Source organism: Haliotis cracherodii, unplaced genomic scaffold, assembly GCF_022045235.1.
Source record: "Haliotis cracherodii isolate W230 unplaced genomic scaffold, xgHalCrac1.p SCAF_2, whole genome shotgun sequence".
Classification (NCBI taxonomy): Eukaryota; Metazoa; Mollusca; class Gastropoda; order Lepetellida; family Haliotidae; genus Haliotis; species Haliotis cracherodii.
The window spans coordinates 10,935,385-10,957,761 of NW_027266275.1; the positions used below are offsets into that span (position 1 = coordinate 10,935,385).

The following is a 22,377-nucleotide window of genomic DNA, read 5'->3' on the forward strand; positions in this document are numbered from 1 at the left end:
AATTAGATAGCATACATCATCAAGGACCGAGACTCTGTCTTGGATCATTTAGAACCTCTCCTGTAGCTAGTTTGTATGTGGAAGCCGATGAGCCCTCGCTTGCACAGCGCCGCTTAAAAGTATCCCTTCAGTAAATAACTAAATTACGTACAAACCCATCAAATCCAGCTTATAACTAGTCCTCTCAATGAGGAACTGTTTCACAACAAGCCAAAGCTTGTACCGCCACTTGGCATTTGGATCAAGTCTCACATTGCAGATGCTAATATTGACTTAGATATAATATATCCATGCCGGCTTGTGTCTACTCCTCCTTGGCAATTAGTCAGACCTGAAGTAGACCTTTCTCTCACTAATTTTAAAAAATCTGAAACAAATCAACTAATGTATCTGCAAGAATATAATCAATTACGATCCCCATACGATACCTACAAATCTATATTTACAGATGGATCCACGGATGGTGACGCTGTTGCCAGCGCCACTGTCATTGGATCCAGGACTATGTCAAACCGAATACCAGACAACTGTTCCATTTTACGGCCGAAGCAAAGGCCATATTCACAGCACGAGAATATATCAATAACCAATAAACAATTTATTATATTTTCAGACTCTCTTGCCTTCAAGCTATTAAAGATCAATCTTGTACACATCCGATTTAAATCAAACTTATTGAATAGTTTAATGATCTTGCTACTGGCCAATACGACATCGTTTTTTGTTGGTTACCGAGGCCATGTTGGAATCATTGGTAACACAATGGCTGATGCTGCTGCGAAAGTAGCACTCAACAAATCTGTGACACCACTTCTTATCCCATACAGTGATTATGGGATGTTACATCAGGGATCTCATGCAGAAGAAGTGGGACACCCAAGTAGGTATCAATAAATTACATGAAATTAAACCAGCTATCGGTTACACCTACTTAGTCTGTCAGACCAGATTTGAAGAGGTCATTATGCGACGATGTCGTATTGGCCACAGCAGATATACCCACGAATATTTATTGAAAGGAGAGGTTCCTCCATTCTGCATCCCTTGTGATGAAAGAATCACGGTCAAGCATGTCCTGCTTGACTGCATTGATTTTTCCATCACAGGAGATAAGTATTTCAAAATTACATCCATAAAGGATCTTTTTAGTCAAATCAGTGCTTATGTAATCATCGGTTTTTAAAAAGAAATAGAATTGATAGATATGTTTTTTATTATAACATGTATAGTATATAAAAAGTGATTTTATTTTGGTAGAATGAATTCATAACTGAGATTGTTAGTGGCTGTTTATTCACAGGGGGTTGAAGTATCGTAAAATAATTGTACCCCCTGAGAGGGTACGCAAGTCTGGTATCATTTTTTTTTCATTTCTCTGTGATCTTAATCGTAGTATTTTGTGTAGGTTTTAACTGTTTAGCGAATCTTTCTGACCATCGCCAGTAGCCAGAGGGATGGTGTAAGTCCTGCCGGGGTACCATGTAGGTTGCAGAAGAATCTTAAGTCCCCATGGTCCCTGGTATGGTGGCCTAACTTTGATTGCTGGTGATCTATAACGCATTTTTATATTTTATTGTGCCATTTAGTGAAAATTTTTTATGGTTGTATGCTAGTTTTAACGATTACTCAGTGATATTCTAGTTATTTTACGATGACGGGTTTATATTTATTGATAATATAATTAAATTTTCGTTGTGTTCATGGAAATTCCTGCATTCTGATTAGCTGAATTGGTCACGTGTTATTGCATTCATTTCCCAATGAATGTAAAAAATTAAGCCACGCCCACCGCTGCGCACTACTTTTATTACTGCGGAATGTCGGGGAATCCCAATATTACAGTCGAGGGAATTCCCTTTCTGCTCACGTGTATCGTCATGCACAGGACATTTAGCGACTTTCATGCATATTCATTGTCCAAACTACCCTTTGAAACCGAAGGCCGAGAATGAATGAAACAGCAAACGTGCAGGCTCGCACGCCAGTTTTTTTTCCCGCTCGCCTCGGTTCAACTTTCATGTCTTCGCGTTTCATTTCTAACTAGCATTTCTCCAACTGTTTTACCGTAATCAGAGAAGTAATGTTTGAATCACGCAGTAAATGACCATGTTATTTGAAACAGCCGCCTTCTCTCGGACATATTTCTTCCGGTTCGTTACAGTCTGACTGTTGCAAGTCTTTTCGCCTCTTGCCTTAATTGACAGGTCCAATGAACATTGTTTTAATCCCACTCTCCGTTGATTGGCTACTGACTGTGTAGGCGTGTCAAGTTATGTGCATAAATTAAACGATCACCTGATTCATGTCACGCCACTGTATGTATTCCTACACCTGGAATGTTCATCAATGCCGTCATTTTTGTCTGTTTTGAAATATGCAACTGTTTGGGGTTAAACTATTGTAGATAAAACATGTTTTACGTTGTCGAATTTAATTATAAGCATTGACTGTGTATTTTTTTCGGTTCATTGAGGTATGAATCGAAAAACCGATGTGCAAACTTTTGTAAGAATCCGCTACGCGGATTCATACAGTTTCATGTCGAAAAACCGATGTGCAAACTTTTGTAAGAATCCGCTACGCGGATTCATACAGTTTGCACATCGGTTTTTCGATTCATACCTCAATGAACCGAAAAAAATACACAGTCAATCCTTAAATATCATAACTTCTCGTCACGATATGGCTGTAATATTGACGGTGACTCACACTCACTCTAAATAGAATTTCACCCTCATATATTATTGTCAGCCATTAGGGCTGGGTCGGGCCCTGAGATGGATCCATGTGTCCACAGGATTACCCGGATAGCTGGTCAATCACGTGATATATTGTTCAATGACAATAACAAGAAAACTCTATGGCTACACTGCAAATCGCGTTTCTTTCTGACAATGCACATATTCCTTCTGAATTATATATGTCTGAGTAAAGATAGGTTTTAGTCAACTTCAGTGTATGCAGATCTTTTTATAGATGTATGTAAATATTTTTGTCAGGCAAAACAATTTACAATCAGACATTTTCTACCCAACTCGAAACCAACAGCAGGTTCCTGGGTAGGGTTAAGTAATAGGTGATCGGGTACCCGGCCAGGGTCAGGTAATAGGGGGTCGGGTATCTGGGTAGGGTGAGGTAATAGGGGGTCGGGTACTTGGGTAGTGTCAGGTGATAGGTGATCGGATACCCAGGTAGGGTCAGAAATAGGGGGTTGAGTACCCGGGTAGGGTCAGGAAATAGGGGGTCAGTACCCGGATAGGGTCAGGAAATAGGGGGTTGGGTACTTGGGTAGGGTCAGGTAATAGGGGGTCAGGTAATAGGGGGTCGGGTACACGGGTAGTAATTCTGGACTCATCTCATCCCTATTAGCCATCTACCTGTCCGTTCACCTGTATTAATTTATTGTGTGGTTGTCAGTGGCTCCCATTAATAAACTTTGATTGGGGACTAAAATATTTCACATTTTGAAAGAAACTAATCTATATCAACATTATGACTTCCCTGGGGAGTGCAACTCCTTGCAGTGATATTGAGGGGCGGTGGGGTAGCAGCCTAGCGGTAGAAGCATTCGCTTGTCACGCGGAAGACCCAGGTTCAATTCTCCAGATGGGTACAATGTGTGAAGCCCATTTCTGGTATCCCCCTCGTGATATTGCTGGGGTATTGCTAAAAGCCAGATAAAACCATTCTCACTGACTCACTCACTACAGCGACATTAAAGCCTATCTTGCTTCTGATGCTATCATCTGTAATGCCAAAAGTTTATGTATTTCTGGTCACATGCACATTTCTCAGTTTACTTTCACAATGGTGGCATGTTCAAATCATAAAAGAATATTTGACATGTTTTCAAAAGCTAATTCAAACTGTCCATCACAGAATGATGATATGAATTACTGCCAGCAGGTTATAAAAGAGTTTATTAGATGCAGATGTTAATGGGAATAATGGAATCAGAGAATTCAACATTGGGATGCTAGATACCCGAGATTACTTCAACTGCCTTAGTGAATTCCAGTTATTGTCTTTGGACAAGGGTCATTGTTCAATGATTTGTCTTCATTGTGGTAGGGGCCGTCGGATAGCCTAGTAGGTTCGATTCCCTACATGGGTACAATGCGTGAAGCCCATTTCTGGTGTCCCCCGAAGTGATATTGCTGGAATATTGCTAAAAGCGGCGTAAAACCATACTCACTCATTCACTCATTGTGGCAAGTTTTCAAAGTTTGTTGTTCAGACACATCAGAACAATTGGAATGTTTTCAATCTTGTCTTGTCTTGTTATTTAAGTTCTCAAATAAAATAAATTCTTTGTAAACCTAAATCAATGTGGCTCCTTAAATTTGAATGTGGCTCCTTAAAGAGCAAAATGGCACCAAGAAAAATATTGCTAGCAGCCAAGTGGCTCCCAGGAAATATATATCATAAGTACTGTGGTGTGCTAGCTTGTATAAAAACCACAAGGCAGAACATGGTGCATGAATGTGTGTATGAAGTCACATGGTATTATTTGACTTATTCTTAAGTAACTCAACCTGTAGCCCAGATCCTTCCATGGAATGTCTCCAAGTACTGCACGTCTGGGACAGGTCCTGTGATTCTGATGTCAAACACAACTGCAAGAACACAGGCGTTTGCATTACATGCAAAAATGCAAGCAGACACATCTCAACCTTTTCTTGAAGGCCCCGATTTATTTCCTACCACCACCAATATATCTGAAGTGAGTAAGTGAGTATGGTTTTAGCAAAACTTCAGCAATATAACGATGGGATACAGCATAAATGGACTTCACACACAGTACCCATGTGGGGAATCGAACCTAGGTTTTTGGTGTGACAACCGAACACATTAACCACTAGATGGCCCCAATATATCCTTCCCCAATATATCTGGAACCATTTGGACTTCACCAAATTAGGTAACAGCTGACTCAACAATATATACACTCATCTTTGACCCCTAATGCTATTCAGAGTAGTGCAACTTTAAAGAGCATATTGAAATATTATATGGATGATTTTCTTCACAGATTCAAATTATGCATATGCACTATAATCTTGACTGATTGTGTGCTGCACTACATGTAATCTGTTGATTATACAGGCGAATTAAACCGGCGCCTGCAAGACGACTGAGAGTTGGAGTGTTGTTTGCCCTTGAAACAGAAGTCCCATGCCACTGGCTTCCTTTGTAATAAAGTTATGATCACTTCAGAGGTCTCTAACATCTATCAAAAGTGTGTGCTTGAGATTAATTGTTTGTTGTTTAACGTGGCACTCAGCAATATTCCAGCTATATGACAATAGTCTGTAAATAATCGAGTCTGGACTAGACAATCCAGTGATTGATATCATGAGCATCGATCCACACAATTGGGATCGATGACATGGATTAACCAAGTTAGCGAGCCTGACCACCCGCTCCCGTTAGTCGCCTCTTACTACAAACATAGTCACCTTTTACAGCAAGCATGGGTTGCTGAAGACCTATTCTACCCCGGATCTTCACTGGTCGTGTGCTTGAGAAAAGCAATGGTGACAGTTGCACAAAATCCTGTGCACTGAATATTCAGCTTTCATCAATCCTCCACTCTATTCCAAACGTCAGCCCATATTAAATTCATAAAGCAAACACTGTAGAACTTCACTTTATTCTCAGGGCTACAAACTGACTGAGGTGAAGTGACACAGGTCAACACATCTGATGACACACAACTTCCGCCTTGACTCAATCAATACCTCCTGCAGCTGTCCTTGGACTGTCGACATTCACCCTCACCACACCCTGGACTTCACTCTCACACACACTCTACAATGCTTATACACAGTCTTCTGTGGTCATGAACTGCCCACACATGGAGTCTGACGATGTTGTTTCTTTAGGGAGTGTTGTTTCTTCTCCCTCAGCACAGCCTGCTTTGCCTTGGCCATTCTGAAACATGCACCAGTCAAAATGTCCAGTTAATTACTCACAAAGGCTTGAGTGAATACTGAATTCCACAGCAGCATTCCAGCTTTTTACAGCAGTTCGTAAATATTAGATGCAGACAGGATTGAAACCTTTCTGTTCTTTCCACAGGTTCAATGCTTTGGCCATCCGTACTTGTTTGTACCCATGAAGATCCGGAGTACAATAGGTCTTCAGCAACCCATGCTTGTTGTAAAAGGTGGCTATGATTGTCTTAAGAGACGACTAACGGGATCGGGTTGTCAGGCTCACTTACTTGCATGGTCGATGCTCATGATGTCAATCACTGGATTGTCTGGCCCAGACTCAATTAATTACAGGCATAGCTGGAATAATGCTGAGTGCAGCCCTCAACAACAATTTGTCAACAAACAATCATATTTGCTTGAGTCCTACATATTTCATCATAAGTTGGGCAATTCAAATGACATTGTTGATCCCAACAGGGATCCCAGGTTAGAATATGTCCTCAGTAACGTATGCTGGTTGTAAAAGGCAACCAAAGATACCGGGTGGTCAGGCTCTGTGACTTGAGTTATTGTGTTTCATGTACCCTGGTGGAGTGGATCATTGCTCACAATATCAATCACTGGGTTGTCTGAGCCAGACTCTATTAGTTACAAGTCAACATCAAATAGCTGGAATATTTCTGAGTGTGACATTAAACACAATAAAACACACACAATCATGATTGCATTTACCTGAGTATGTTGTTCCATCAATATTCTGACAGCCTATTCATAAGCTAAAGCTTTTCTGGACAAGACAAACCAGTGGTTGATATTATGACAAATGCCCCATGATGTCCGGTGATGGTGACACAACACGTCAAACGACCCATTGCAGTCGCCTATTTCTAACAGGTTACTTGGGACCAATTCTAACCCACACACCCTATGGCTTGTTTGTTACATGATTAACCCTACACTCAGCAATATGTCCAGCTATTTCACAGAGGCCTGTTGGTAACAGAGGCTGGGTCACACAAACTAGTGATGGATATTATGAGCAACATCCAATGCTGTCACAATGTCACAATCAAGAATGTAAAAAAGCATGACCACACGATCCACGTAGTCTCTTTCACTGTGGCCTTCTGTTATAACCTGGAATCCACATGGGATTTTATTTGCATGTTTATTTTCCAATATTCAATTTATATGATTTGCTGACTGAATAATTTATGAAAGTCTTGAATAAGTAGAAACTAAACATCACACAAAGAAGCAAAATTTATTCCCAAACCCTTGCGCCATATCAGCTTCAACGCATCTGATAGATAGATAGCTAAGAAAATGGACCAAATGGTATTTTCAGTTTGCCTTGTACACTGGTATCTTCTCAAATGCAGTCAGCCTGGTTCAACATCTGCTTCCTTGTAGTGTCAGAGGTCACTACCAGATAGCCTCCCTTGGTGATCCGCCCAGCCTCCTGTGTAATAAGGTAAACTCAGATATCAAGTCAAGAATTCATGTGGCCGCGAATCTCTCAACATGCACCTGGTGTCACTACACTCTCATTAAAACCAGATATTTGTGCCCTCTATGAATCAGTAGCCAGCACGAGGATTGGATTTGAATGAGACTGGTATCATTACAGGGTATGACTCTATATTATTGCGGGCTCTATATTATTGCGGTATCGGTAAATCTCGTAATCCACACTCATGTCGACTGTTTACTTATGCAAATCTAAACACGATATTTCATTGCATGATCGAATACAGGACTCGTTGTGGTATGTCACGTATACACACTTTAACTTTTTCATGGTAGTTTCTTGAATGTATTTGAAGTGGATATACCCCTGCCTCCATACTTATTGATAAGAAAAGAACCCATTTGTTTAGACGAAATCCCTTGACCCAACTTAGGTTGTATGCATACTGATTGTGCATAATACAAATAAGGAAGTGAAGCCACATGATCCACATGTATCACGCCACAACATAGCCATAACTCTGTAATATAGAGCTGCCCGCCCTTCATTCGCTAATGGCAGGTGCTTTGTTTACCGAACTCGGTAAAGAAAATCAGTATCGATCAATCCTCATTGATGTGTCATAAAAGTTGAACCAAGAACAAGGAATATTTTGCATATGACATATTAAATAAGTTTGTATACGTACGCTGTTACGAGCCATTATAATTTAACTACCGCGGTAATATGGCATACAATGCTATAATTACACACTAAGCCCCGGAGATGAGGTGAAATAGTTACCAATATCACTTTCAAGATTATTTCATTTTTGCAGTGACTTGCATTACATGACGGTGTTCTCGTTAACATTACTTAGTGATACTGGTATGATTTGGTTTTACGTTTCTGGAAAGCTATTTTATCTGTGGTATATTTCTTAGTTGTAACATTTATGACATGTCGATCACCACACATGCCGCATAACCGCTGGTCCAACCTCTTACTTCTTGTTCTGCTGCAAACTACATTACATGCAGGTTGGCACATAATTGTACAAATACGAATGCGTAAGACATCTTAGGATATTACAAAAATGTCCCCTCTGTGTATATTGTAATGTGCCGATCTCTTGCGTTGTTACAAGAATCATCCTTGATTCGATCCAGGAACCTACGTTGCCATCAGATTTGATCGCTTATGAATCACCACTAGTCGAGATTTCGCAGTTACCTCCCTTGTATGTCATGCGGAAGGAAAGGGACACGTAGGCACAGGTGTGAACCGAGGCGCGATTTGGTTATTTCAAGGCACCAAGGACATACAATTAAATCTCACACAGTGCACATGAAGAACTAGTATACCTGTTTATTCAGGACATCGGCAGCATCAAACTTATATAAGGTATGCATTTCTTAAATTTAAACTTAAAAACACACGAAACATTAAACGAAGAGAAACCGAAAGTAGGAATTGTTGGCTCCAAGGTAATAAAAAAGTGTAAAGTATATTGATTTAAATTTCTTTTATTGTTATGGGTTTTACAAATGTTTGACATTCAGGTTAACAAAGTCATTCGTCGACGTGTAAAAATGACACAATAAAGATATGTTGACTTGGTCCTGAATACTAACGTTCACAGTTGCCTCCCTTGTATTGTGACTGTGAGGGGGGGGGGGGGGGGGGGGGGGGGGGGGGCGTGTCTACAACCAGTAAGGCTTGGTTGGTGTTGACGGAGGTGGATTACAGGTCATAAATACAGGACCCTGTTGTTTTAAAGTTAGCTTTTAACATTAAAACAAAAGTGCATTTGCATCAATGATGACAGTTTACTGCCACATCTACACGAGTGAAGTTGACATCAAATCTCATCTCACATGATCACAATACATTCACATATTCAGTTTCGGTTCATCTATTCAAGGTATATCTTTTATTGTGTGGAAACAACGATCGAGCTTGTTCTTATGACAGAACTCATAAAAAACTATAATGCAGGAACATATTTGATTGAAACAATATTATAAACAAATACATAGACACACGCTTCTGAAACACCTTGTTTGACATGAAGTCACGCTGTGTAGCATCTGTTATTTCTGTAGCACTATGGATTGGTCGATATGGTTACTTTTGTGACAAGAAATGATATTTAAATTACTCATTCGACATGGACTTACAGAGGCGTTTCAGCATACTTAGTGGTGCACACAAGTTACTGACGGGGTGAGTGCGTTTGGTGTTATGCCGCGTTATGCAGTATTTCAGTTATATAATCGCATGTCAGCTTGATATGGAAGGTAAGCCCGAAGTCACACTTAAGAGATGTTATTGCCTCAAACTAAACACATGTAACACCATTACAAAGACGAAACATCTTCAGCTGAAATTATTTCTTGGAAAAGTGAACAGTTATTTATGTTTTACAGATGGCGACGTCACGAGCTGAGAAAGTTACAGAATTCCTCACCTGTGTGATCTGCCAGGAACTGTACACAGACCCCTGTACACTGAAGTGTGATCACACATTCTGCAGGAAATGTGTCTCTGCATACATCCAAACCAGACCAGATGCTGTACAATCCAAGACGATCCCCTGTGCCTTCTGTCGACAAGATACCAAGGTCCCCGACCCAAGCCGGCCAGTGGAGGAGTGGGCGGGGCAGATCAAACCCAGCATCATTATACAGGGGCTGATTGACACACAAGCTGACGTTGTCAAAACAGGTTAATAGTTTATTATATTATGAATTACACATTCATTTCACAATCTGAAATCTATTAATAAGAATCATGTTTGTAATGAAGGCATGTTAAAGGGTACTCATTATTTGTTTAAACATACAGTATAATTACAGTATTGCTGTTAATAATATGTTCAATGATACCAACTGACTCCACTAAACGACTCCAGAAAATATACATTTGTTACAAACATGACTCCAACTGTAATCACTGCATAGAAATATTTACAATATATTTTGACGTCGGGACAATGTGCCCTGGCAATGCTAATTGACCTGCTGATTGATTCGGTTTACATGATACAATATAATCAGATCATCCATAAAGCCCTTGAAAATATTATTATCTGAAAACATCTACAAATTACAGTTAATGAAAAGGGTATTTGTAATGAGAGAATGTTTCAGGTTGATAACAGTGAGTGAGTGAGTGAGTATGTATTTTTGCCGCCTTCAGCAATATTACAGCGATATCACTGCTGGGGACACCAGAAATGGGCTTCACAAATTTTGCTCATGTGGGGAATCAAACCTGGCTAACACTTAAACCACAAGGCTTCCCTACCGCCCGTGAAAATCGTGATCAAAACTGTTCACTTGTAAGAGTAACTGTAGCTGTTGAAACTACATGTACATAGCTAGGTGAATGAGTTCAGTTGTACGCCACTGTTAATTATGCCAATGCAGGGATTCACACATCAAACCCATGGGCGTGACAAGCCAACACTTGAACTCCAAGCCTACACCCACCGCCCTATTCGTGCATTGAAAATAGGTGAGAGGGGGTTGATTTTACCTGGATTCTCAATGTTCTAATTTATATAAATATTGTCCTGATATGTCAAATAACTGTAGACATGTCCACTTACAGGTTCCGCTTCATGTTGCTCTGTGTGTGAGAAGTTAGGGGAGACAACTCCGGGAGCCTCATGGTGTTCTGAGTGTCAAGTGTCTCTCTGCGAGAGATGTGTTAAGATACACCGTGCAAGTCCATCATCACATGACCATGAGATCTGTGACCTTTCAGGAGAGGTCAAGGTGAAGAGGAGACGCAAGGTCATGTGCAGGGAACACAAGGATGAGGCTATAAAGCTTGTATGTAAAGACTGCCACAAAGCTGTGTGTCAGACATGTTTTGTTATTAACCACAGGAAATGTGAGTCTGTCGTTACCATAGTGTCAATGATACCAACAATGAAATACCACTTGAGAAAAAACGCTGAAAAGTTATCAAAGAAACTACATAAAAAACAAAAAATTGTTCAGAAAAGAAACAAGACAATTGGCAGAATTAAGAAAAAGAAAATAACAGTAGAAAATCACATTAAAACTGCTGTTGAGAGAGCCATAGCCAATATCAAGCAGAAAAGAAAACAACTGATGAATGAATTCAAGGATATTACAGACAAACAAACCAAGAAACTTAAAGCTGAAGAGATTGAGATGCAGATGTACAAACAACATTGTGAGTTCATTGACCAGGCCTTGGTATCGGACTGTGAGATGGACCTGTATGACGCGTATCAGGCCTGGGAGTCGGGGGCTGTAGAGTTGGGGGATGTCAGGGACACAGACACAGAAGACACACGGAGAATAGATGACGTCAGGTTTACACCAGACACTGACAACGTCCAGCACATCCTAGATGACCTACAGCTGGGGGAGATTGACGTCACCTACCAGGACCAGGGCACCTGTCTGCCGTCTCCAGTGCTGATGGATGTGATAGATGGGAGGATGGCGGGTGATGATTTGGTTCCTCTACTTCGTGACGTCACAGTCCTGGTTGTTGATGGTATACAGACAGTTGTAGTCACTGACGTATATAACACGTGTGTGAAATCCTTCTACACCAGAAACTTGACATGCCACAGTAGACTTCCCCTGAATAACTCTCCCCATTGTGTAACACAGTTGAAGGAAAACCAGGTGATGGTTGCTGTCCCTTCATCCCGTCAGATTGTAACAGTAGAAGTGACCCCCGACCTAGTGCTGCTCTCAACCATCACAACAAGCAAGTGGTACTTCAGTCTCGCTGTTCTGAGTCCTTCATCTCTAGCAGCAGGTACATATGACTGTGTTGATATCCTGGACATGGCGGGACACGTGCTGAGGTCAGTCACTACACACAACAATGAGACACTGTTTACACACCCCTTCTACATGTGTGTCAACAACAAGGGCAACATACTCGTGTCTGACTGGGGGAACAAGTCTGTGACATGTGTGACGTCAGAGGGGGATGTTGAGTGGAGATACGCTCCTACCGGAGACAGAGCTCTCAACCCTTATGGTATAACGACTACTCCAACAGGAGACATCCTGGTTGCAGACAGCAGCAAGGTGATACGGCTGACAGAGACAGGGGATTATGTCACAGATCATCAGGACATTGACTGTGATCCACAAGGATTGTATGTAGATAGACATGACACACTGTATGTTTGTGATGGAGGTCAGACACTCGAAATCAACTTCATGTAGTCACATCAACCACTGCATGCTTTCAATCATCGGTATCACTGGTGTTATATGCGCTATAACAACACAAAATGAACTCTTACGATTGGGGTGTGAATGATCATACAAAGGTGTATCCACTGACATTATTTCCACATCATTACACATCACATTATGTCTTTAGCAACCTGGTTCTCTTTATTAAATCGCCTCCGTGTTCTCGTGAGTACGGTGTCGGCCGGGAAGGCGAACAGCCCGTGGTTGATCCCAATCTGCTCAAGAGATACCAATACTTCACTCTATTTTTAGTGGATATGATATGGTTTACTTGTTATTGAAGTGCTCACATGGCTACTTGGACCTGTGGATGGTCACTTGATATATTGTTTGATGACACTAATGAGTTCCCAACTCTTGAGACCATCAGCGGGTTCCCGGGTCGCGTTGGTTACCCGGGCTGTAGATTTGGACTCGTCCCAGGTCCATTCAGTAGATGTGAGGTACATGGTCCACTGCACCGTGGTCATAGAATGTTTTTACTTTACTAGGGCGATAGTAGATCGGGTGTTCCATATAGGATGTTTGTGATGTCATGAAGTTTGTTTTGTGGAACGTTATGGTGAGCCACTTAATAACAAATAGCTCCTGCATCACACTTGTACGGAGGAACACTTCTACAATTGTGTAATTGTCCTCATATCTAAAATAATTATAATAGTGTTGTATGTATAGTTCATTTCATTGTTCAATTGTCAAAAAAAACTGTAAGTGATTCCATGTTAGTGTTTGGCTAAAAATAAAATAATTTTTTGCGTCAGCTCCATAATAAGTGAGTGAGTGAGTGAGTTAAGATTTAACGTCACATCGGCAGTATTTCAGCCATATCGTGACGAGAAGTACATTAATAATACACATAATTATACGAAATAAAAACCTGTCGACGAAGGACAGTAAAATAACTAGATTTATCACAGATCATGTCTAAAACTAGTAGTAAGCAATAAAAATATAACAACATACGAAACAATACAAGATAAAAATGAGCTATAGATCGCCAGCCACTGAAGAGAGATCACCATGCTAGGGTCCATGGGGACTTACAGTACTTTTGCTACCTGCATGGACCCTAGCCGGATTTACATCATCCCTTCAGCTATTGGCGATTATTGACAAATTTAGCAAACATTAAAATAACACATATGCTACGATTAAAACCGTGGTACAAATAAATATACTTTGAAAGACGTGGTCTTACATACCCTCTTAGGGGGACAATAATTTTACACTACTTCAACCCCCTTCGAGGATATAGCCACTAACGATCTCAGTTATTAATTTTATTCGACCAATTATAAAAAAACTGATTATGTACAGAAAATAACATTCAAAATTTATGCAATAAGTCAATTTCCTTTAAAAAACCAATAATTAAATGAGAACTAATAGTATTAAAAAGATCCTTCATAGATGTAACCTTGAAATAGTTATCCCTTGTGATGGAAAAATCAATGCAGTCAAGCAGGACATGCTTGACCGTGATTCTTTCATCACAAGGGACACATAATGGAGGATCCTCACCTTTTAAAATATATTCATGAGTATAACGCGAATGGCCAATACGACATCGTCTTAAAATGACCTCTTCAAATCTGGACTGACAACCCAAGTAGTTATAACCGATATTCGCTTTTATTGCATGTAATTTATTTATACCCACTTGGGTGTCCCACTTCTCCTGCATTAGATCTCTGATGTAAGATCTAATGACAGGTTTATAATCACTGTATGGTAAAAGAAGTGGTGTCACAGATTTGTTGAGTGCTGCTTTTGCAGCAGCATCAGCCATTGTATTACCAACAATTCCAACATGGCTGGGTAACCAACAAAAGACGATGTCATATTGGCCAGTCGCAAGATCATTTTGAAGTTCTATGATGTCGAGTAAAATTGGATGCTGACACGAATTATTTTTAATAGCCTGAAGACAGGATAAGGAGTCTGAAAAAATAATGAATTCTTTATGTTTAGATTGGTTATTTATATATTCTAAAGCAGTTAAATTGGCCTTTGATTCTGCTGTAAAAATTGAAGAGTCATCTGGTAATCTAGTTGATATAGTTCTGGATCCAATGACGGTGGCGCTGGCAACAGCATCACCATCCTTGGATCCATCAGTAAATATAGATTTATAGGTATCATATTCACACCTTAACTGATTATATTCCTGTTGATATTGGAGTTGATTAGTGTCCGATTTTTTTAGTTTAGATAATGTAAGATCCACCCGTGGCTTTACCAATTGCCAAGGAGGTGAAGAAAGCAGGCGGAAAGGAGAAATATTTTCCAGTTGAATACCAGCAGAAGAAATTAACGGTTTTATTCTTATCCCAAGAGGCGGAATAAGAGAGGACTTCTTACTGTAGAGATCCTCGTAAAGTGGATTAAACACACAGTTGTGAGCAGGGTTAGATGGATTAGCATATAATTTTGTGATATACTGCAAAGATAATTTAGTTCGGCGTAGTTTAAGTGGTGGTTCATCAGCCTCAACGTACAGACTGTCTATGGGAGAGGTTCTGAAAGATCCAAGACAAAGTCTTAGACCCTGGTGATGAATGGGATCGAGTAATTTAAGATTACTTTTACAGGCTCCACCATAGATGATGGAGCCATAATCGAGCTTAGAACGGACAAGTGATCTGTATAAGTGAAGGAGGGTCGTTTGATCTCCTCCCCACTTGGAATTAGAAACAACCTTTAATAAATCTAGTGCCTTCAGACATTTAGCTTTCAAATATTTAATATGCGGTAGGAAAGTAAGGTGATGATCAAAAATTATTCCTAAAAATTTAGCTTCTTTTACAACTTTAATTGGAGTTCCAGCTAGATGTAAATCTGGGTCCTTATGCGGTTTATATTTTCGACAGAAATGAATACAATTAGTTTTAGATTTAGAAAACTTGAATCCGTTCTGCTCTGCCCAAACATTGATTTTATTCAGACAAAGTTGCAATTGTCTCTCGATCGTGTGCATATTTTTACCTCGACATGATACATTAAAATCGTCAACAAACAAAGACCCGTCAATAGAGTCATTTAAAACCTTAGCCAAACTGTTAATTTTTATGCTAAACAACGTTACTGATAATATGCTACCTTGTGGGACACCTTGATCTTGATCGTAAAAATCAGACAAGGTGGATCCCACACGAACCTGGAAATTTCTGTCTGTTAAAAACTGATCTACAAAATGTGGCAAACGCCCTCTCAAACCCATGTCATAAAGATCTTTTAAAATTCCATGTTTCCAGGTGGTATCATACGCTTTTTCTAAATCGAAAAATATTGATACCGCATGTTGTTTATTTATTAAAGCATTTTTCACAAATGTTTCCAGTCTAACCAAATGGTCAACTGTACTTCTATTTTTTCTAAAACCACATTGAATATTTGTTAAAAGATTATTGGTTTCTAAATACCATATAAGTCTGTTATTTACAATTCTTTCCATGGTCTTACATACACAGCTAGTGAGCGATATCGGCCTATAATTAGAAGGATCAGTATGATCACGGCCAGGTTTTGGAATTGGAATAACAACGGCATTTCGCCATGATGAAGGGAAATTCCCAGTTGTCCAGATATGATCGAAAATATTTAATAATGTTTCTAAGCAGGACTCGGGTAAATGTTTGAGTAACTGATAATGAATATTATCAGCACCCGTGGCAGTGTCATGAGCTTGCCCAAGGGCGGTATGCAGCTCATGGATGGAGAAAATTTCGTTGTAATCCTCACCATTATCAGAATTAAAATTAATTTTCTTTTTTTCTTGTTGGTCTTTAAATTTTTGAAAATTTGGTGTATAATTTGATGAGGAAGAATGTTTAGCAAGAGTTTCTCCCAATTTATTCGCTATATCTCTTTTATCGGTAAATATTGTGTCACCCTCCTTAAGATGATGAACACTAGATTTTGATCCTTTGCCCTTAATCCTTTGTACCATATTCCAAACCTTAGATATTGGAGTACGGGAATTTATTTTCGAGACATAGCTTTGCCATGATTGGCGTTTATTCTGTTTAAATGCTCGACGAGCTTTAGCATTTAACACTTTAAATTTATTTAAATTATGGACAGTTGGGTGGCGTCAAAAATATTTCTCTGCCTTTTTTCTCACTTTTCTAGCCTGTTTACATTCGAGGTTAAACCATGGTTTACGTATATGTGGAATTGTAGAGGATTTAGGTATGCATTCGTCAGCAATTCTATTTAAAACATCAGAAAAATCCTGAATAGGATCGTCAGCATCAGTAAAACATTCGGGTTTTATTTCAGTTTGGCACATTGTTTGAAACAAAGACCAGTTGGCCTTTGTAAAATTCCATCGTGTAGAAGGAGGAACATCAGACGGATTTACAGCTGATAGGACAGTAGGGAAGTGGTCACTTCCACAAAGATCATTGTGGACAGACCAATCGAAATCATTGTGTAGATTAGAATCAGGAAGGGACAAATCTAATGAAGAGTAAGTCCCAGTTGCTGGATGCAGATAAGTGTGTGCATCATCATTAAAGATACACAGATCATTATTAATTATAAAATCTTCAAGTACTTGACCTTTAGCATTTATGTTTGTACCGCCCCAGAGTGGATTGTGTCCATTCAAATCACCCATGATTATACATGGCTTTGGGAGCTGATCGTAGAGATTTTGAAGTTCAGACTGCTGGAGAGCTGACGACGGTGGAATATAAAGAGAGCACAGTGTAAATGCAACGTGCAGAGTAAGTCGCACTGCAACGGCTTGCAGATTAGTATTAAGCACAACAGGACTGTGTATAACATTCTGTCGCACAATGATTGAAGATCCTCCTGAGGCTCTATCACCTGGAGGAGAAAACGAATGATACGCATTAAACTGACGTAAGTTAAATTGGTCTGTCTGCTTTAAATATGTCTCTTGTAAGCAGAATGCTGATGGATTAAAATCTTGGACTAATAGATGTAATTCATTAAAATTAGTCTTTAATCCTCTACAATTCCACTGTACTATATTTGTTGTAAACACTATCGTTTAGGGGGATTGACAGGGGACCTACCCCTGCTCCATAATAAGAGACCATGAAATAGATTTAGTTTACTCTGCATAAACTGAACAAATATTAGGCCACGCACACCCTCGGATTTGTTTCATGACTGGCTGATAATAGAGTTGGTAGATCTTGTGTTGCACTATTGCCCTGTACAGTGTCATATTTTGAATCGTCTACTCTTTGTTTGTGTTAATGTCTTTATGAAGTTGTTATTGTTGACTTGTAAGATATATTTATGTGCTTCGAGGGGTATGCACACTTTGCGATTTATACGAAGATTGTATATAACAAGTGAACGCATGGTATGCACACAAGTTCTTTTAGATTTATACCTCCATAAACACAATAAATATTTCAGTTAATTCTTAAATAAATAAATTGCATGTGAGTCCGTTGCATTAGATTGGTTAACCTAAAATAACATTAGCAAGAGCCCACAAGCAAACTACTTGCGTGACGTCGTAGGAATTCGCGGTGGCTCACCCGAGATATGCATAACCACCAGTTAAAATATAATCATTGAAATTATTGAAAGAAAACTTCAATTGATTTCTTTTACCTTTTTTGTACCGCACACATAATCATTGGATCGTTTTATATAGTATTTACACTCAGCAAGAGCAGAATGTATTGTTCACAAATAAAAAACATGACCCTATACCATTGTCTGTCATGTACTTACACCTCCATAAACGCAAAAACATATTGAAGAAAATTCTTATTCCATAACTGGATTCCACAGGAGGTATTGCTACAATAAAGTTGCGTCACAATGTTTTGCGGACCAGTGTGACATCATCGGTTACCATGACGCCACGATCAACTGACATACCTTTTCTCTCTGCCAATGAAGCTGGTAAGCTGTACTTTGTTACACTGGAGAATTTGATATTACTCTTTACAGTTGAATCAGAATCTCACCCCGTACACTTATTTTGTTAGCCATTAGGGCTGGGTTAGGTTGGTCCTGGGTTGGATCTGGGCACCCACAAGATTACCCGGACCCGTAGTTAGTCACTTGATATATTGTTCAATAACTATAAAACTCCATGGCTACACCACAAATCACTAATGTTTCAGATTTCTTTCTGACGATCCACATATTCCTTCTCACTTTTCTATATCTGAGTAAAGGTAAAGCTTCAGTCAACTTCAGTGTATGCCTGATCAGTTCGTACATACATGTATCTCAAGGGGTTTTGCCAGGGGTCCGGTAAACTATTTCTAATCAGGCATTTTCTACCCTACTCGAATCCTACAGCAGGTTCCCTGGTCGGGTCAAGTCAGGGTGTAGAGTACCTGGGTAGGGTCAGGTAATAGGGGGTCGGGTACCTGGGTAGGGTCAGGTAATAGGGAATCGGGTACCTGGGTAGTAAATTTGGACTCATCTCAACCCTTGTAGTCATCTACCTGTCTGTTCAGGTTTGAATTATGTTTTCAACCTGCTTAATGTATGAGATTAGTATGATGAGCATATCATGACACTAAAACCAAAGTGTTAGGTTTGACAAAAAACATCTTAATGTTGAAAATCTTTAAGAATATTCTACCAAAGCACACGGTCAAGGAATCTGGAACAATTATATGATGTCTAACAACACAATTAGATTTGTGCATGCAATTATAATAACTTCGGTTTTTTTTACTTGTTCTTACTTAACTCTCCCTATAGCACAGATCCGTCATGGAATGTATCCAAATACTGCACGTCCGGGACAGGTTCTGTCATTGTGCCGTCATACACAATTACAACAAAACAACCAAACAGACGTTTGCATTACATGCCAAAATGCAAGCAGACCCACCCCAACCTTATCTTATATGCCCCGAACCCTTTTGTATGGAATACTGTAAGGGACATTCTCGCGTTCTCGCATTCTCGCGATCTCGACCTTTGGAAACGAGGTAAATATGCCAAAAACACGAGAATGCGAGATCGTGAGAACGCGAGATTTGGCCAAAATCTCGCGTTCTCGCGATCTCGCATTCTCGTGTTTTTGGTACATAGCCATTTTTGTCAAAAGTCGACAACGCGAGAATGCGACATTTGAACATGATGTAAAATCTCGCAATCTCGCAATCTCGACTTGTCAAATTAGGCCACAAAAAAAACGAAATCGCGAGAACGCGAGAATGCGACATTTCATTTTCTCGCGATCTCGCGTTCTCGTGTTCTCGCGTTTTAGACGCTGTCCGTTGCGCATGCGTAATATCATAAGGTCAAGGCCCATGCGCACGTTAGTAATCCTTTGGTCATGCTTCTTTCATGCTCTTCATTCTCCAAGTAGCATTTAGCAAACTTATGACTTGAGCTTGGAAATGCTATGTAATTTACATACACAAAGTCTGAGTCATCTCCCGTTGTTACAGTTTCCTATGTACTTTATAATAAAACCCTCAACATGCTCAATATATTTTACTAAAGAAATTGTGTGCATGAATGTCCAATGATGGTGAAAACATTAACTATCACCGTCAGTGAGTGAGTGAGTAATATTGCTTAAAGCCGTATCAGCAGTATTGCAGCTATTCGCGGCTACACTGTGAGTTACAGAAATAATCACAAGCCAGTGAGTTTCTCAATGAGGCAATTTTATACACGGCTAGAATATTCATTAAAGAAAATTCTCACAGACCAAATTGTAGCATTCGGATAAAATGATATTGTCCGATGGTTTTTTTGTTTTGTTTTTATACGATACCATATTCGTTACTTTAATAAATTGATGTTCATCCGCGCCCGCCTGACAACAAAACATCTTGCCTTACATTATTTTAATGCCCTCAAATTCCTAGAAATAAAAGTATCGTTAATATGAGTGTTTCTACTTTCTTTACCTGATAAAATACTCCGCAACACGTAGCCCTACTGAACACACATGATGCATGTGAATCGCATCCGTCGACAGCAATTGTACACATATGCCTAAAGTAGGTCGATAAAAACAAAATAAAACGTTAAATTTAAATGTCTCCTGTCTCCCATGTTTTTAAAAAATCAATCAAACTGTAACTATTAATTTATTGCGGCCATAACATCCAAATGACAGGCATGCTTATACTGGAAAAGTACCCCCAATATCAAGCCTGGGGGACCGGCATGGCTCTGATTAAGTGAGAGAGTTTGGCTTAACACTGCTTTGAACAGTATTTATATTTCAGTTATATCCCGGCTTGTAGGTTTAAAGGGGCACTAATCTTCTTCTCGGCTGTCTAACACTGCCAGCTGGGGTTCACTATCTGCCGATTAGCTCGCTGACGCAACTTAGCGTGACAAGAGACTGGACTACCGTGTTCAAGAACACTGATTGGTTACCTGTAATCTGTAATTTCAGACACAGGGCGCATGTTAATTAATTTCGTCAGCCTAAACAAACGGACAAAAACAACGATGGAAGCTCATCGGATGTCGTTATTTGGAAATACCCCAGATGGTTATTTCACGAATACAGCCTTCATGTTCTCTGTCGTTCTTTACACGTGCTTTACGGATTTTGGGAAATATTGGTGTTTTTCAGCAATTTTATAAAACATTCTTTCCCAAATTATCGTGCAATCCCGGGTATAAATTACGCACGGATCTGTTCCCTATCAATGGTTGCGATGATTAACACCAACGAACATGCCAAGTCTGATCGCTGTCCAGAGTGAGTGAGTGAGTGTGTTTGGTTTTACGCCGCTTTTTGCAATATTCCAGCAATATCACGGCGGGGGACACCAGAAATGGGCTTCACACATTGTACCCATGTCGGGAATCGAACCCGGGTCTTCGGCGTGACGAGCGAACGCTTCAACCACTAGGCTACCCGACCGCCCCACCGCTGTCCAGAGGGAGAGAGCCATATGTATGCTGGAGCGACACAGAGAGCGGTTGCCATTAACATGAACTGCTCCAGACTGGTCGCACGTCTCCGACAGACTGGCAGAACCGCAGACAGACCACTGAGTGGCAGACCAAAGGTCACGACCCCGCAGGATGACCGCTTTTTACGGGTACTTCATCCGAGGAACAGATATCTTACTGTGACGTCATCAGCTGCCAACAGCTTAGGACATCCGGTCAGCAGACAAACAGTGACCAGACGACTACGACATTTTGGTCTCCGGGCTTATCGCCCTTTCAAGGGCATGACCTTGACCCGTCAACATCGACGTGCCAGATTGACGTGGTGCAGGCAAACTCAGCGATGGCAACAAAGGGATTGGCGGCGAGTGCTGTTAAGTGACGAGAGCAGGTTCCAACTCTTCAAACCTGATGGGCGGACGCGAGTTTTGGACGACGTGGTGAACGTACGGCTCCTTGCATTGTTGTGTCCAGGAGGTTGAACCTTACGGGGGCGGAAGTGTGATGGTCTGGGGCGGCGTTTGCGGGGACGAGAAGACGGAACTTCTCATCATCGAAGGCAATCTGACAGCACAACGCTACATTGCCAATATCGTACGGCCAGTGGTTCTTCCTTTCATCCAGCGTCAACAACGGAAGGTGTTCCAACAAGTTAACGCCACACCCCATAAAGCCCGTATTACTAGAGACTTCCTCAACGCCAACAGCGTGACTGTCCTGCCGTGGCCAGCTCGATCACCAGATCTGTCACCCACAGAACATCTCGGACCAGCTGGGGCGTCGTCTTCGGAAACGTCAACATCCTCCCTTCACGAAACAAGCGTTGATCGTTGCCCTCCGTGAG

General features: G+C 40.4%; 1 protein-coding gene across 1 annotated transcript; it reads left to right on the forward strand.

The window, feature by feature from the left end:
• Nucleotides 1-8,641: 8,641 nt before the first annotated feature.
• On the forward strand, nt 8,642-13,668 carry LOC139469763 (E3 ubiquitin-protein ligase TRIM56-like). The gene is made up of 3 exons (XM_071252045.1): nt 8,642-8,793; nt 9,819-10,116; nt 11,005-13,668. The coding sequence occupies exons 2-3, from the start codon at nt 9,819-9,821 to the stop codon at nt 12,615-12,617; spliced, it is 1,911 nt and encodes a 636-aa protein (XP_071108146.1). The 5' UTR covers nt 8,642-8,793; the 3' UTR covers nt 12,618-13,668.
• The last annotated feature ends 8,709 nt before the right edge of the window (nt 13,669-22,377 follow it).